General features: G+C 40.0%; 1 protein-coding gene across 2 annotated transcripts; it reads left to right on the plus strand.

The window, feature by feature from the left end:
- Window positions 1-1,375: 1,375 nt before the first annotated feature.
- On the plus strand, window positions 1,376-14,961 carry cd164 (CD164 molecule, sialomucin). 2 transcript variants are annotated; one of them, XM_003449872.5, is made up of 6 exons: window positions 1,378-1,931; window positions 2,470-2,541; window positions 8,799-8,864; window positions 9,230-9,304; window positions 11,090-11,170; window positions 11,256-14,961. In XM_003449872.5, exons 1-6 carry the CDS (start codon window positions 1,862-1,864, stop codon window positions 11,420-11,422), a joined length of 531 nt encoding a protein of 176 aa, XP_003449920.2. In that variant the 5' UTR covers window positions 1,378-1,861; the 3' UTR covers window positions 11,423-14,961. The 2 variants fall into 2 exon arrangements, with proteins under 2 accessions (XP_013129681.1, XP_003449920.2); XM_013274227.3 differs by lacking the exon at window positions 9,230-9,304 and having other exon boundaries at window positions 1,376-1,931.
- Window positions 14,962-17,572: the final 2,611 nt, after the last annotated feature.

A 17,572-nucleotide genomic window follows, 5' to 3' on the forward strand; every position in this document is an offset into this window, starting at 1 on the left:
AAAGACAATCTTTACCCCACATTTGCTTGTTGACATCTGGTCAGCATATCCCCAATGAATATGGGCATTGTATTCTTGGTAGAGACCCGCATCATCAGGATGGAAATGCTTGACTCAGAACAACGATTCATTGATTTGCAGCGACCCTTTCTCCCTGACATGGCAAGTGCACCCAAACCAAGCCAAAAAATAGTTCCACAAAGCAAAACAGAGCCACGGGATCAACACCCTGTCAGGATAAAAAGTTCAGGCTTGTCCTAAATCTGTCAATATCCTCAATATAATATTACTCACATCTAAGCTTTCCTTCATTGGCAGAGTTAAAAATGTTAAAATTTTCATTGGGAGGGGCTAGGATGGACAGGATTAGAAACGAGTAAATCAAAGGGACGGTTCGGGTTGAGTGTTTTGGAGACAAAAAGAGGCACGGCTGAGATAATTTGGACATGTGCAGAGCAGGGATAGTGGATTTTTTTAGTTTAGATTTATTTATTTATCTATCTGTCTAGTTTTTATTTTTACTTTTTCCACATTCAATTTGAGGTTTTAGTTTAAGTTTAGTAAACTATAATAACTTTGAGATCAACTAGAATCATGACCAAGGGCCATTAATTAAAATGCTTTACCATGTGTGAATTACTTTGCAGAAATAACATGTTTTTTGTTTTTGTAGCACATGACATTTTAGAATCAAAACAATGAAACTTGCTTGCTTTTTTAAATTACATTTAAAAAATTACCAACAAAACAGAGCAATTGCAGTTATTGTGAAGAAATTAAAAAATGAAATTAAAAAAATTTAACTGTAACAACTGTTTATATCAGGGTTATCTAACTCATTTTATATCACTCTGATCTTAACGGGTTGAATCAGTGAGACTTCAACAGTGTGTCTAAATAAAAATGTCCACAGTTGATGCCCTCCTTCACGTTTTTCAAAAAAGCCCAGCACGCCACATTAGAGGCTTTGGCTGGCCGATTCTGTCCTTATGTTTGACGCACGATCTGATATCGTCGTGTTGGTGTTGTTCCCAGATCATCATGAAAATGTTGTTCCAGGATCAACATTGCAAATGACCAATCAGAATGTTGTGACGTCATACTTTTGCGACTTTGGGAAAAACCGCCGTAAAACAAAAAACTGTACTTAAGCTGCGAGAAACCGCCTCTGTCCACCGATCAACGGACCCTGACCCTAATCCTAACCCTTTAATAAAAGGTAAGCACAATTGATATTGTCCTTGCAACATTGGAATTTCATAAATGCAGGAATGGCTTGGCGCGCAAAAGAATAACGTCACAACAATGTGATTGGTCACTTGCAATGTTGAACCTGGAACAACATTTTCATGATGATCTGGCAACAACACCAACACGACGATATCAGATCATCCATGTTGGACACCCCTGGTTTACATCATTAAAACTGACCTAAACTAAGGGACGTCTTGGTGCGTTCATGGCCCTCTCTAGCGGGTCAATCCCGGCTTCAGTGTGAGGTTATTTTAACCGTGTTTTGAGGCACAGGTGCACTTTCATAAGGTGTTTTCAACAGGGTCTCAGCCAATCAGAAGTGGAGTCTCTTCCTCGCTCTAGGACACCCTCCTCCCTTCCCTGTTGTTGACGTACTGCCGGCCCATTTCTTGATTTTTCTCACCCCTCCCTAGGAGCTGCCACATGACCTGTCAAGTAGGAAGTGTTGAAGCTAGCGAGCAGAAGCAGGAACAGCGGCGGCACGAAACGCAACACAGAGGGGTAGCTGTGAAATCTCCCGAGTCTCGTTCTCGACGCTTCTCTCAAGATACGTTTACCCCCTCTCCACCCCTGTTGAAGCAGGCTCAGCAATAAGTTGTCCGCAGTCATGTACGTGAAGGTGGTGTTTTTCGCGGTGGCTCTGGCTCTGATTGGCGCGGCAGTCGCGGCAGACTCAGGTAAGTTTTCGCGACCTCTCGTCGTCGAGCTAGTAGCTAGCTACAACCCCGCTCTTTAGCCGGATATCCACCCCCGGGAAACAGATATATCTCCCTGCCTGTTTGGCTCCATTTTCGGTCACCTCCTATTAGTTTAAAAAATGTCCTGCTTTAGTAAAAATAAAATACCCCCCCCCTTTCTCTCCTTCTAGCAGCTTGTCATCTTTATGTCCACGCTGGCCACTCAGGACTCGAGGATTAGCTAGCGTTTGTTTTTGAGCTCGTTATAGTGGGATTATTTGTGCCATGGTGCGACTTCTGAGAGGAATTGTGACACTCGTTTTAACCCAAACTGTCATATCCATCTGACTGGGTTGTTATGAAATATAAACGGGTTAGTTTAGCCACATTTTAAGAGCTTTTTACCAGCTTGCTTTGATCATCTGTGCTTAAAGGATTTAAATGTGTAAATTTGCCACCTTCTGGTGATCTACAGGGAAACTATTGGAAGTTACTTTAAATTACAAATAACCAGAACTAAAATCTGATTTCTTTGCAGATGGATGTTCCGAGCATACTTCATGTGATAAATGTGTGGATGCCCTTGGTTGTCACTGGGCTAATTGTTCATGTGAGTACCTGTCTTGTATTTTTGAAGCATGAGAGCAAAGGTTTGTATGTCCAGAAGCCTTGGGGTTTATTGGTTGCACGATTCCCGGTATAGAGAGCAATGATCTCATCCCTGTTTCCCTAAAGCCCAAGCAGCAGCTTAATGTGGTATCACCAGCTGGTGCCAGTGGATCTGAACAGGCTGGTTTTGGGAAGTAAATTATGGATGCAAGCCAAGTTTGGAGCAATGCTCTGCTACTGTTATATTAAATTGATTGTGGGGGATTAATAAGGGGCTTTTTTTTCTCCCTTGGGGCATTTAGGTTTATTTTCAGTTCTGGTTGGGGTTTCGATTCCCTTCATTTCTGTGCTGCTTTTTTCTATTGTCATAAAGTGGAATCAGATGTCTGTCCAGACCTGAGCCTGCTCTGACATGTCCCTGATTTATACTCTTTTGCACAGCAGTTAGGAAATATGCTGCCCTAATTTGGAAGTGTGCTGGCTGTGATGTGAAATATGCGTTATTCAGTTACAAGGGTCTGCCATAACAAAATCTGCATGACAAATAATTTCCTGGCTAAGTAACGGCTTTTCACTCACTACATCCTCCCCCTGTGGTTTGGTGTGTTTTGTTTTTAGTTTTTTTTCACACTCTTACCAGGAAATAAGGTTACAGGTTTTATGGGCAAAGCAGAGATCAGGGTATTGTGATCTTGTTTGCTAAAAATAAAAGCTCTGTTACACAAATTGAGTCAGCAGATAGGAGTTAAATTATACAATTTAACTTCTGTCATTTTTGGCTTAAAGCACACTACTTCTTTAATCCTCATGAGTGGTGGAGGCCCACCAGGGGGATATTAACTGTATCACCCTAGAGAACCTTATTATATATTTGTGCAGTGTCTATGGAAGGAGACACAGCACAGGTCTCTGGTGATTTGTGAAGATGATGATCAGGAGAGGTAGTAGGGGGATGTGTGGCAGGAAGCCTGCAATATCCTCATGCAGAGGAACTGAAGGAAGGAGCGGATAATGGCAGAAGTGGAGGAAAGAGTGTGGAGATTGGATAAAAGATAAGCTCTCTTCATTATATTTTAAGCCTCAAGTTCAAGTTTGAGACAAGAGTATCTGGTGATCTCAGCCTGGAAATCTTGTGCCTTTAGGCTCGGTTAAAGAGCTCTTTGTAATCTCAACTGTATCACAGGTTGGGCCACTGAAGCCAAATTGCAACAGTTAAATTTAATAAGACAGGTGTCTGCGCTTTACCAGCTCATGGTAGCTGACCTGTTTGACAGCGTTACTGGTGAGAAGCTGTATTCAGATTAGTTGATCCCACACCCTCCTCCTGCTTTGTCTCTGAAAGGGAAACGATGATGCACACTGCCTGACGATTTGTTGGGAGGTTAAACAGGAGAGGTGAGATGGCGGCTACGTGCCTCTTTTCAGAGGACTGGATTGGTAGGTTTCCCAAAGGAGACATCTGCCTGGGTTTACAGTTTACGCATGGACGGAGAGGAAAACTCACAAGTCACAGATGCCAAAAGCCCCGAATCTTCAGAGAATATATTAAGATAACCCTGTTAGGTTTCTAGTAATTTTAAGTTTTATTTCACAAATATTTGTGATAGCAGTTGTCTCCCCCCCTCCTCTGTCCAAATAAGATAAGAACTCTTGAGTCATGTTTTGTCTACTTGGCCTTTCGTAACAGCTCTCAAGCCTGCTGCATTATAAAGTCCTGGTGTAAGCCTACAGCTAAACCTCTCACACAGTCGTGAATGAATCAGCTCTTCGAAGTGAACTAAGCAAAAACCGGAAAGGTCAGCTCTGGACACGTCCAAGTTGGCTGTTGTGAAATGCAGCATAACCACACTGCTGTAGCGAGTAACCGCCCCCAACATTGTCATAACTAGATTTATCTTTGGTTTAGGGATTTTGTATAAACAGGTCTTCGGCGTCATTTCCCTGCTGCTTGGTATTTAAAAGCTTGAAAGTTTACACGTGTGGACGCACGCTCTGTAGTGCCTTTTAAGTACAGGTTGAGATGAGCCTATTTTCTGTGGTATGCTTGAGGCCTTGTGTGACTTTCTTTCACTGACATCAATTTGTGGACGTTACCGGGTGGTGATGATAATGGCACCATTTTGGAAAAAGGCTGAGAGCGTGTCCTACCTTTCACAGCTGGCTGTGAGATAACATCTCTCTGACCTATTTGAGAGTGAAAGGAAGGAGGGAAAAAAATGCTTTTCCTACGTGGTTCAGCATACGTTGCCTGCAGGGTCTGGTCACACACAAGGTGTGAAATACAAGGCGGGCAAATAATTTCGAATTTACTTGCTCGTGGGCTTCTTGAAAATCACAGTTGGTAAGGTAATGAGTCATTTAAGTTTCCAGCATAAGGTAGCAGGATGTGCGTAAAAACAGGGAAGAGCTGCACATTTGTGTGTTGTGGCACATGTGAAGACTTAACAGAATAACGACCAAATACGCCAACAATCATTTGCACAGTGACACAGTCTATGCTGAAATGTTGCATCATGAGCTCGTCAAACCAGTTATTATGATTCAGTAGCTGCTTGGTAATCGCTTGTGTCCAAGGCGCAAAATGCACAACTTGATACACAAGACCACAAAATAAGCCCTTTGTGGAGTGGAAAATACAGCTACTGAATCATTTTTGACTTTGTTCAGCCAAAGATGCTTTCAGTAAACCGCTTTAGACTCGCCCGCTGTTAAAAGTTGATTTGTCTTTAATTTATGGGCAGCCACCTGGTGAGGGTCATTGGGCTCGGCTGCTCTGGATTATAGTGTAACAAGAAAAGGTGATGTATGATGATGTTTTACAGCACCAGGTGCAGCGCAGTGAATAGAAACCGTCCCCTTTATGATGTTCCTGTATTCAGGATGGTAATGTCTCCATATGCTCATAAAACAAGACGAGGTCAAGGGTAATTGATGGCTTATCCCATCACCAGATGTTACTGCAGCTTATTGTAACAGAGTCCTGACGGTGAAAAGACATTTCCTTTAAAGACGGTGTTAGGAATCAATGTTCTGTAGACAAGTGACAGCAAAGTGCGTGCCTGCTGTTACTCAATAACTGTTTTTATGTCCTGTAAGTTTTACTCATAAATGAAAGCCCTGCTTGGCTCAGGGGTCAGCAACCTTTGCTATCAAGAGCCAGACTCAAATAAGTACATATGTGTACTTATTTATTTATGCTATTTTTTATATTGTTGGTATGCCTAACTTCTGTTTTTTACCTTCAGCTTTTGATATAGCTTATTTTTTTCTTAACAGTAACAGAGCCTTTTAAGTATAAATTAACCTTATTAACATTATTAATAGGTGTAATTTAAACAATTTACCGCATGTGACCATTATGCAGTGGACCATTTCTGATTTAGTACTTCATTGTTAAATAATAGAGCTATAATATTGAATACATAAATAAATAGCAGCCTACTGGCTTTAAATATAGTTAAAGTAAACAAAAAAGGAACATTCAGTAGCACATGAAGCATACAATAAAGAGAGCAGTGTTGGTGGTAAAAGCAAACTGATTCAATTCTCTATTTTTCCTCAATTTACTTATTTACTTTTTTAGCAGGTCTAAGCATTTATGTGTAAACATCCATGCTAGTCACCACAATTGAGGTACAGCAGAGTCACTGGAGGTGAGATAGTAAGCCGTGTGTTTGTCACCCCTGGCTTCGTTACTGATATTCACGGAATAAATGCACAATTAAAATGATTTTAAGTAAGATTTTTAAATAATAGGGATGCATATAGTGTTTTTTTTTTTCTCCCCCTTGCAGATTAAACTTTATTGTATTTAACATGAAAGTGGTGAGAACTGCTCCTCATAATCGTGTTACTTTGTATTTTAATTTGAATATTTTATTTACGGTCATGTGTCAGAATGGAAAAACATTGCATTTCTTACATTTGAGAAGCAACGGCCAGCATTTTAACATTCTTGCAAAGAAATAGCCTTCAAGTAGACCAATCATTCTGCTCGAACACATCATACACTTCAGGAATTTAACTGAACACCATCAATTAATAATTATTGCCAATTGATCCTTGCAGAATCGTTCCAAAAGCTTTTAGTAAAATGTGGTTCATGCTGAACAGCAGCAGTGAAACTTGCACTGTGAAGCTGGGTGTGGACAGAATGTATAGTCACACGGTGCTGCTGACAGGAATGACTCATTGTCACGTCACTGTGACACAGGCTGAGCAGTGCCGCCGGAGAAACTCGCACAAATTGACTGAATTTGTGGAATTTCAATTTGCTCCTGTTAATGAAGTCTGTAAAGCAGTGAAGCCTGCAGCTTGACTTCCTGTCAAAGTATTTGGGTCAAGCAAGACTTCATGGAAGGGCAAAGTCCCCCTCTGTCGTGGTTAATAAGTAATGAGATTATTTGCTAAAATATCATACAACTAGATGACCAAAGCCAACAGGCTGGAAAACAGAGGTGAAGTCGCATTAGCTGAAAACAATGACTGAATATAACTCAATGACTCTACTTTATATTTGAGGGGGAAACATTGCGTCTCCACTCTTTTGACAGCCTTAAACTGGTTTCACAATTTACTCTCCAACAGTGTTTGAAGAATTAAGGCGGGGAACTGCACACAAAAGGAAATAATACACGTCATACATATTCTCACTAATGGAAAGGCTTCGACTGGTTAAGGCAAGAGAAGCTGTTCGAGTAGAGCATGTAGGAGGAAAAAACATGATATCCACTCACTAGCTGTGAATTCTAATGGCGATTACCTGCTGTAGTCTTCCACGGGCACAATCAGACAATACATGGACTTTGACTGTATAATGTCTGATCCAATTGAGTCGAGTATTCAGGTACTTGCATGCAGCTCCGCAGGAAATGTCTGGAAGTTTTTGGGGCTGAAGTCCACTTTAGTTACAGGTTACTTAAAGGTGACTTAAAACATGAACACGAGAGATTAAACCTCAACAAGCCAAATATGAACCTGCTTCTTAAAATTAATTTGCCTTTCTTTATTTCTATTTGTGGGGTTTGTTTATCCCAAAAGGTGGCAAATTCCCAAGTTACTGCAACCAAAACATTAAGCGAAAACTACAAGATAATACTTTAAACAAGTAGAGAAATGAACTGTATGATATGAGAATGCAAAATGGTTTCACGAGGCAAAAATTACACAAAGAATAAAGTAGGAAAACCAAGTGAAATTAAATAAAGAACCACAATAAATTAAAAAAAAAAGTCTGCCATGTAAGAGGTGCTCCACTGCCTGTCTATTAAGTGGTGCAGAGGGTGGTCCAGATTACCCTCCCCCTCAGCTTCCACAGTTATTTGGATGCTGGGTTCACAAGCTCGTAGGCAGGTGGAGGAATTCAAACAGCACCAACGGTGATGAAAGAGATTTCCCGATCCACGTGGTATGGATGCATTACACAGTTATAGGATTATAACTGTGTAATGCAAATTACAAAAACATTTTAACTGTTTCATGTTGAAATATCAGGGATTCCACCATATTTCGATCATAAACTGTGCCTGTGTGGGTTTCCTCCAGATACCTCAGCTTCCTTTCAGTGTTTCAAGATGCTTATTGGGTTAAGAGGTGATTCCAAATTGCCCTGAGTGTGAATGGTCATCGGTCTCTCCGTGTTGGCCCTGTAATAGGTACCCTGCCTGTCACCCTGTGACAGCTGGGATAGGCTCAAGCCCCCATGACCTTCAGTTAAATAAGTGGTGGTGAAATACTGGGTTTTTCCACATAGTTAACTGAAGAATCTGAATACTTCTATGATCCCTGAGAAGGTATCCAGTTATCTGAAATGAATACAAAATACAAATAAAACAAACTAGTGTGAGACATGCTCAGCTTTAAAGTAAATAAAACGGAAGTGTCATTATGGGGGAGCAGAACATAAAAAGACACCATGACTGCAGGATGTGGGGCTGTGTGAGCAACCGCTGTGGGGTAGATAAGGAATTAGAACTGCTTCACTACAGATCAAATCGCTGTTTACATAAATGAGTTCAGTGCGAAACAGATCGTCATCTGAAGCGTCATCTATGCACATATGCTTCTTTTCTTTTAGATCAAATATTATTTTAGAGTACACTGAGTACGTTTTTATTGCTTGTGGCTGCTTTCTGTAATCTGTATGAGCGTAACTTCAGTAATTAATCGTTGATGACACTAGTTTAACTGCTTGTGAAAATGTAATTAATATAAATCATATACCAGTGATTTAAAATATCATGCTTTTCTGTCTTTCAGCAACTCCTGCCTGTTACAATGTGACTCTCACACGAAATGGCACCTGCAGCAATGTTAACTGCTCAGGTAAGTTTAAAAGTAAACTGTTTTTCTAGACACCGGAGTGTAAATTACCATTTTACGTGTATTTTAAGATGTTTTGGGCCCAAAGAGAGTGAGCAGATTCTGTATTTGTTACCAAAGATGCATTTCTCCACATTAAAGTGATTAAATTGGCTGTAAATTCTGTTTGTCTCACTAACTAAGGTGTTGGCTAATGGTCATTCTGAGTGTCTGTCTTTTCTTGTTTTTCCTATTTGTTTGTGTTTGTAACATTAAAAAAATGCTGTTGTAGACTGTTGTGAAATTTCTAAGCATAACTCTGTTTAAGTGGTTTGTCTTGCTTTCCTCTTTACCTCCTCTTTTGATGTTGGTTCCCTGTCCATTTTCAGGCCCTATCACTACCCCCAATCCTACAACCCCCCATGCTACTGTTGTTCCCACCACCTCTAACAGCAACACCACAGGTAACCATTCCCTAAAATCCTCAGCTTTTCCCTCCTGTTGTCTGTGCTAATGTTCAAGTGGTCTCATTAATAAAAATGTGATCTCTTAAAGTTGTAATACTTAAGAGTTTCATGGAATCAGACACTGGTTTTGATACCTAATGCTGCTGCGTTTTCCAACTAGTGGCTTTTATTGCGACAACTAACAACCGCTTTCCATTAATACCTACGCGGATCGACTCGACTCCTTGTCCATTACGATGAAGTACAAACTGGCTTTTTGTCAGACTCTAGAATCGCTGTGTAAATTTTTTAATTTTTAATTTTCCATTTTCCTTGTTGCCGGGTTTCAAAAATGGCAGTTGTGATTTTTGTAAAGGAGACTCTCTCATGATTCATCAAGTGACACAACTAACTAGCCAGTCTGTGGCACGTAGACCCTTGATGTCACATTTTCAGATCCATCGTGAAGAGAGCGCTGGACTCAAAACCTATTGATTGGGTTGGCCTGTCCTATAGTTTGTATTGATAATGCTGACTTGTCTGCAAACACTTGCAATATACTTTGTCATCTATATTTGTAGTTAGGTTTTAGTGAAATTTCAAGTAACACAGTGAAAATTCCAACTCGTTTCATGTAAGAACCTTCGGCAATCACTTGCCAAGTGGTTGCAGAGTGCAAACGTTTCACTAGCAACCAGTGACTACTGGGGCCACTGACAGGTCTTTGGACTTGCAGGATTACAGTTGATTTCACAGCAACTGGCCGCAACCATGTCAACTGATGGAAGAATACACGTTTTTTTTTTTTTTTCCATTGCGATCAGTGGTTGCCAGTGGGTCTCTTGGCTTCTGTGAATGAAGCCTTAGGTGAAAAGTTAGATCAGAGTTACAGGGTACAATCAAACAGACAAGCACATCCCGTTGTGCAGTAGCATGGCTGATTCTGAACACAAGGCTATTGATCAGAGAAAAAAAATACAGAATTGAATTTTTAAATCTTCTTTAAGACTCAAGACGCTTGAGGAAAACATCATACAGAGCAGATAAATTCCTGTTGCGGGAGCTGCTCGGTGTGTGGATCAGTCTATTTTCAGGTCTGCTTAAATTACAGGCACCACACCTCCAATTCCTAGCCAACTTCACTGTGCTCGGCTTCTGCTGTTGTTGTTGTTTGGAAAAGAACTTGCATCATATGAAGCATAAAATCAGATTTCAGTGCATCCAAACTATTAACATTGTTGGTGTGTGCTGAATGGGCGGAGTCAACATTTTAAACTGTGTCAGCTGACGCATGAAGTGCTCAGTTCAAGCATATGACTGATACAAACACAACAAGGCAATTCCTGCAGTGCAGTCACAAACTGAAAACTAAAGTCAGTTTATGTCTTTAATGCCAGCTGGTGATTGCTGGTATCATTTATTATTTCTTTATTTCTTTATCATTTTCTTTACTGCATCTTTCAATTATTTTTTATATATATATATATATATATATATATATATATATATATATATATAGCATCTCTCAGTACACTAACTAAACACCCCATCAGATCCATGGGATTTTGAAATGCATGCTATTTCCTTGCCCCTTCTCGTCACTTTTTGCCATCTTCTAGGAAAGAAAAGCTGCTTATCCAGTGTTTACACTCCGGCTAATCAAAGTGTAGCTATAGAGTTAAATCAGGACCAGTGACCAGATCAACCAGGAATTTAAATCTTAAGGATTACAAACTGAAACTTGTCATATAACCTGCTTGTTTTGAGGCTAATAGATGGTTAATTACTGTGATTCTACTACAGAGAATGGAACCAGTACTACTACTCCTACTGCTACCACCAATTCACCAACGACACACTCCAACTCCTCGAGTACTTCTTCAAGTAAGTCTCAGAAACTATACGATTTTTACGTCTGTCTTGTAATGTACGGAAACATCAGTAACCGATCTCTGCACTTTCATCTCAGCTGTAACTGTCACAACAGTCAGCCCGACAACCGCCCCTCACAAGAACTCGACCTTTGATGCCGCAAGCTTCATCGGTGGGATAGTGCTGGTCCTGGGACTGCAAGCCGTCATCTTCTTCCTCTACAAATTCTGCAAGTCCAAGGACCGCAACTACCACACCCTTTGAAAAGCTCGCACTTTAGGATCCACATCACTTGACCTATCCTCGCCAACTAGACCCTTCCAGAGAAAGCTCCCTGATCAGCACACACTCATCCACGTGGTCTCAAACAGTGTTTTCAAGCAGGTTAATTTTTTTTATCGATCATCTTTGTGGCACTTATGATTCTAGCCTCCATTAGTGCTGCTGTTGTAGTCACTATAGAGGAACCCACGCATCCCCGTATGTGTGATAAATCAACAGCCAAACAGATCCTCAGTGACGGGGCATTCAGGCCTTGAGCATATGGATTACATCATCCGGTAGCTACTCCCACCTCCATCGCGCAGTTACTCATTTCTGCAAAGACCATTTCCCAGTGAATCTGAAAGGAAGGGGGGTTGTGTTATTTACAGCCTTCCTTCTCATACCTTCGTTAGTTAAATAGGCCACATAACAGTTAAAAGAATTAGCCATGTATACAGAGCGTCCCAGGAGTCGTACAGCTACAGAGGTCACGTTGATTTGGAAACACTGTTTGAGTTCACAACTGCTCTTTAACACAATGACTTTGATGATTCAGTTTTGCTTTTTCCCTGTTAAATTGTGGTTTCCTCCCCTCTGTGCAGCTGTATTATGTATATGTGTTCATAGATGATGTAAAAGAGGCGGGGATTCTAAAAAAAAAAAAAAGGGATAAAAGCAGAACCAAATCATCTAATGTCGGTAATAAAACAAAAAAAACAGACTTATTTATTGATGGGTGTCTCCAGTAACATTTAGGAGTGCTGTGTGTTTTCTCCTGCTGAATCCCCCTTTCCATCCTAATATTCAAGATGTTAAAACACCAACTGCCAGCAGGGCAGCTCAGTGCAATAAATCATGTATCGAGCTCATTTCCCAGCCATTAATCTCCCAAACTTCCTGATCTTAACCGGCGTCAAATAGTCCATGTGCGGGTTGCCAACGTGGAGCTGGCCGTTCTATTCTGTGGAGTAGTTGAAAGGATCAAAAATTAATGATTGTAGAATATTTGTTAAAAACGAGAATGGGGAAGTTTTTTTTTTTTTTTTTTTTAAGTAGTAAGTACATTTCTTGATGTGGACAGTAAAAGCAGTGAAGTGCCTTTAATGTCCTATATGACTTAAAGAGAAAGAGGGGTGAGTGTTTATTAGTTTATAAGAGAGAGAGAACTGTATCGCCGCGAGAACCATCGTATTGCAGCTGGACTGAAGAGCCTTTAATGTTGGTGAATACAGGATATGGTGATAACAGGAGGGCCTGGATCTTTGTTTGGGTGGGGAGGGGTCCCCTGTAAGTTTAACAGATATTCAGTGCATGAAACCCACAGTTACTTCAGTGGTGACTTTGTAGAAAGTACTTAAAGGTACTCTAGCATCTAATTTACCCTCTAAAAGCTCACAATTCATGTTTTCCAAGTTCAACCAGGGCGGGGGGGTTTAGAGTGGTGTTGTAAATCTGAGTGTACCTTTTGTGAAGAAATGGGGAGAATATTGGGCGTGTTTAAAAACTTGAGAATCGGAGAGAGTTTTGTTGTTTTTGTCAAATGAGCATCGCACCTCTTGATTTTGGATTTTTGCCATGTTAAGTGAGAGGATTGTGAATGAAAAAACAGCTTGGTGGCTGTGCTTAAAGCTTGTGCTGATTCCTCTGATTAGCTTGCTGCTAACTGTGATTATTTTCTTATCTCTCTTGTACATAGCCACGTCCTGTCTTTGTTTTACTTAAGGAAAAGCTAGATGAAGTGTTTTTTCTGAGGTTTTTTTTTTTTTGGTTTTTGGTTTTTTTTTGGTCTTTTTTTTCTTGTAGTTGCTTGTCAGTGTCAGGAATGTCTTCTTTAAATGCCTTTTTTCTCCTCTTGCATGCTGGATGCTTTTTTTCCTTCCATTGCATATGCTCTTAGGGATTTCAGTATACTTAAAAAAACAAAACAAAAAAACCACTTGATTATTTGTGATTAGCCCATATGCTAGTTGAAGAATGCCTTGAATCAGTGTGCATCAAGCCAAAGTTCTCAGTTTAGACATGGAAATTGAGCATTGCACTGAGGAGCTTTGTTTTCTATCTTTGCTTTTGTAAATGTTTTCATGGTTTAGCCAAAAAAAATAGAAAAAAATGCTTGTATAAATACTCAGCCTGAAATATTACTAGATAATGAATGAATGATCAGCTTGTTTTTTTAAGACATTCAGTGGAAATGTTTTTTCTTCTTATTGTTTGATTTGGTTTGGGGTTTTTTGCTTACGTGATTTTTGGATTACACGTTTCCTGCTGCTCACCATTAACACGCCTTTAAAACCTACAGTCACCTGATGGCATTAGGCTACAGCCCAAAGACCCATGTGTGGCAGGTAGGCTGCAGAGTTTTTTGCCTTAGCTGCACCCCTTCGTTCACTCTCTGCACGTGGAGTCCCTTCGGCCAATTTAAAAGAAACATTTGAGTTCATTCCCAGCTGCTGAGTGGGCTGCTGTGCAACTCTGTTCAGCGTGGTCGCTGCGTTCCTTACAAACGGGGCATCACATGTTGATATCCATGGATAACTGATGTCCATTGTGTTAACTCTGCAACTTCTCCTACAAGATACTTACTCAGTCCCTGCACCTTTTTAAGGAAAAGTGCCTTATTCAGTTGATTTCATAGATATATATATATCTATAGATATATAGTTGTATTGCAAAATGATATGCCACATGTATTAAGTAACGATGGGACTCAGCACTTTCAGGCCCCTGTGAAGTAGTTTTCTGTGTCGTATTCTGCTTAAATGTCTGTTTATGTCACAATCGGCCTTAACTTCTTGATCAAACGAGCAGTGATAAGCCGTCCAGGATGGGGTGGGGCGCAAGGGAGAGGTTGACTGTGTTCCTTTCTTTCAAGCGATGCCATTGAAGCAGCATTTTAAGTATACAGCAGAATCAAAGGTGCTGCTTTAGAGATGTGAATCCTTTACGTTTCAGCTAAATAAAGCACGGATGTGGCCTGGACAGCCTCTCACCAACATATAGAGATAAAATTCACCAGTAAAGTTGCAACCACGGCCACAAACCTCTAGTGTTGTAAAGTCACACTTCCTCCACGCTGCAAATGGTCACATGGTGACTCCACTTTGGTTCTAATTTACAATTGCTGCATCAGATGACCTTGCTTTCTGTCTTTTGTAGGATTTCAAATTCAAAATCCAAACTCGTTTGGTTGCGCAGTTCTCTCCTATCAGTGTTCAGCTCAGAGAGAGAGAGATGTGTAACGGGCTATGCTTTATTTTATTTTTTTCCTCCTTTCTCTCGTGGGTTTATTGCTTTTGTCTGTTAAAGGCCATCAGTCTTGTAGGTACGACCTTTGGGCTTTCCCTTCTCACACAGCCATATGTAGACACTTGCAGGTGCCAGAATGCCTCCTAAAATGTTTTGTGCTTATTTTGTGCCCTTCTTTTCTCCCACTTCCTCTTAAACTTTGTTTTGGTTTTTGTTTTTTTTTTGCCTCGTTTCCTAGTGTTGCCTTTATTTTCACAATGTTAAACCAATAAAGTTTGAATATTGTAAAACGATTCACTGCAGCATAACATTTGCTTGGGAGCTCGTCATTTACATAAGTGGAAAGACTATACCTGGGCAGGTCTTGTAGAGCTCTTGTCACCATGGTTACAGTTGAAAAGCCATTTAAAAGGTGGTGTATCAGTTTCTGTGTGAGTATAAGTAATACTGGCTCAAATTCAGAAGGACAGATTGTCCTGATAAAGAGGAAGCGAGTATAAACGCAAATAATTTATGCAGAAATTCAACACTAAAGGCAAAATTATCAATATATTTTACATTTTCTTTCATAGCTCATGGAGTGACTCCATATTGTATGGGTTTCCACATTAACAAGTCAAAGATCCTTGATTTGAGCCCAGGAGGAGACCCAAATCCCCTTTTGAGGTTTCTAAATCAAACATGTAGACAGCTGGTGAAGAAGGGAACAGCTGTCACGACCATTTATATTTAAAGAAAACAGAAACAAAACCAAAAAACCTAATTTGATATATGAAACAGATACTAATTTTATTTTTAGCGCTAAGACCCAACAATGATACAGAGAAAACCTCAATTAGGTGCTGTTGAGCGAGCACTTGGTGAGAATAGGAAGGAAAAACTTCCTTGTTAGTTCTTCCAACTCTGAATGTTAATTGTTGACTTTGGAAGTGAGCATAACGAAGCACGAGTCTTATTTCAGTATATGTGCTGTATATTTAATCAGGTCTTTGGTTTTTGTGGGTCTCTTTAAATTGACTATAGAGGCAAATTGACAAATACAATAACTTTGCTTATAACAATATCAAGACTTTCTGTCAACATCTAAGAGTCTGAACACATTGGTTTCTGTTTAAAGCTTCTGCTAAGGTGAATTAATCCTGCTTGTTTTCCATGGGTGGATAAAGATCTTTACTGAGCGTGTGCATATTAAATTTCAGCATTCAGCTTGTTTCTGTTTTGAGAAACTGAGAGTTACGCTGTTACAGCAGTTTTCTATTTTCAGACTTTAAGTGAGGTGATTGAGCACATATCCCAAAATGTTACAATAATCTGGAACCATAAAATTTTTTATTTGTTTGTCTGAGAAACTATTCCAACTTATGATCAGCTTCACCTGCTCCTCTGGGTGTGTTGCTCTCTGTTTACTTAAGAGTCTAATGGAAAAAGTACACTCACTGACACACATGCTTTCTTTGTATTGCCCATGAAGGATCCACTCCAATCCACCCTGCCCAAACCCTGCTCTCAATTTTCATTTCCTTGTGTATCAGGGGCTCATGACCTGCTGTGAGGCTGATGGGTCATAAGGTGATTATATGGATAAGAAAGCAAAAACAAAATGTGCATACAGTTCATTCTTTCACTTCTTCAAGCCACTAAAAATCTCTTCAGTGAAGTAGCTCAAGGTCAACCCTTAAAAAGTCTTGGCCTCAACACAGATCCCAATGTAGAAAAAGTTAGAAAATCACTGTGGACTGTACACAGACAGGAGAAGCAGACTCCAGTGGAGCCATTACCCACAAATGGAGAAAACAGTGGTGAACCTTCTCAAGAGTGACCAGTCTACCAAAATTAGTCCAAGACCGCATCACTGACTCATCCAAGGAAATCACAAAAGAACCCATAAGAACATCTAAAGAATCGCAGACCTCATTTGCACAGTTATAGTCAGAGTTCATTATTCAACAGTATGAAAGTGACCAGCAAACATGGCATCGATGGGAGAGTTCAAGTAGAAAACCACTGCTCACCAAAAAGAACAAAGGGTTATGTCACATTTGCCAAAAAACAGATGATCCTCAATTCTTTTAGGACAAATGCTGAAGCTTTTAAAAGGTTTGAGTCCCGTTACTTCTGCATAAAACTAACACAGCATTTCTTAAAAAGAACATCATAGCAGCAGTCTAATATGGTGGTGGTAGTGTGATGGTCTGGCTGCTTTGCTGCTTCGGGTGATGGAACCATGATTCTGCTCTCTACCAGAAAATCCTGAAGGACTATGTTCAACTATGAGTTCATGCCCTGAAGTTCAACCACACTTGGGTTCTGCAGTAGGACAATGATCCAAAACACACCAGCAAGTCCACACTGAATGGCTTAAGAAAAACAAAATGAAGACTTTGGATTGGCCTAGTCCGATTGAGATGCTGTTGCATGACCTTAAAAGGGCAGTTCGTGCTTGAAAACCCTCCAGTGTGGCTGAATTAAATATAACAATTCTGCAAAAAAGAGTGATGTAAAAGACTCATTTCTTTTTATTATAACCGTTTGATTGCAGTCCTTGTTGCCAAGAGTGGCACCAGTTATTAGGTTTAGGGGCAAAAACATTTTCTTTAATAATTTTCACACAGAGCCAAGTATGTTTGGACCGTTTTTTTTCTTTAATAAATGAAATCATCATTTAAAAACTGCATTTTGTATTTACCCAGGTTATCTTTGTTTAATATTAAAACTAGTTTGATCTGAAATGTGTGACAAACATGCAAAAAAAGGAAATGTTTTCCACAGACCTGTGTGTAAATAGATTTACACCCTTGCAGCTCACTGCCACACTATCTTTAAACGTATATACAGCACAATACTGAGGTAACCTTTCTCAAAGTCTCCAAAAATAACCCAGTATTTCATAAAGTGTAAAGAATG

Source organism: Oreochromis niloticus, linkage group LG15 (genome assembly GCF_001858045.2).
Source record: "Oreochromis niloticus isolate F11D_XX linkage group LG15, O_niloticus_UMD_NMBU, whole genome shotgun sequence".
NCBI classification, from domain to species: domain Eukaryota; kingdom Metazoa; phylum Chordata; class Actinopteri; order Cichliformes; family Cichlidae; genus Oreochromis; species Oreochromis niloticus.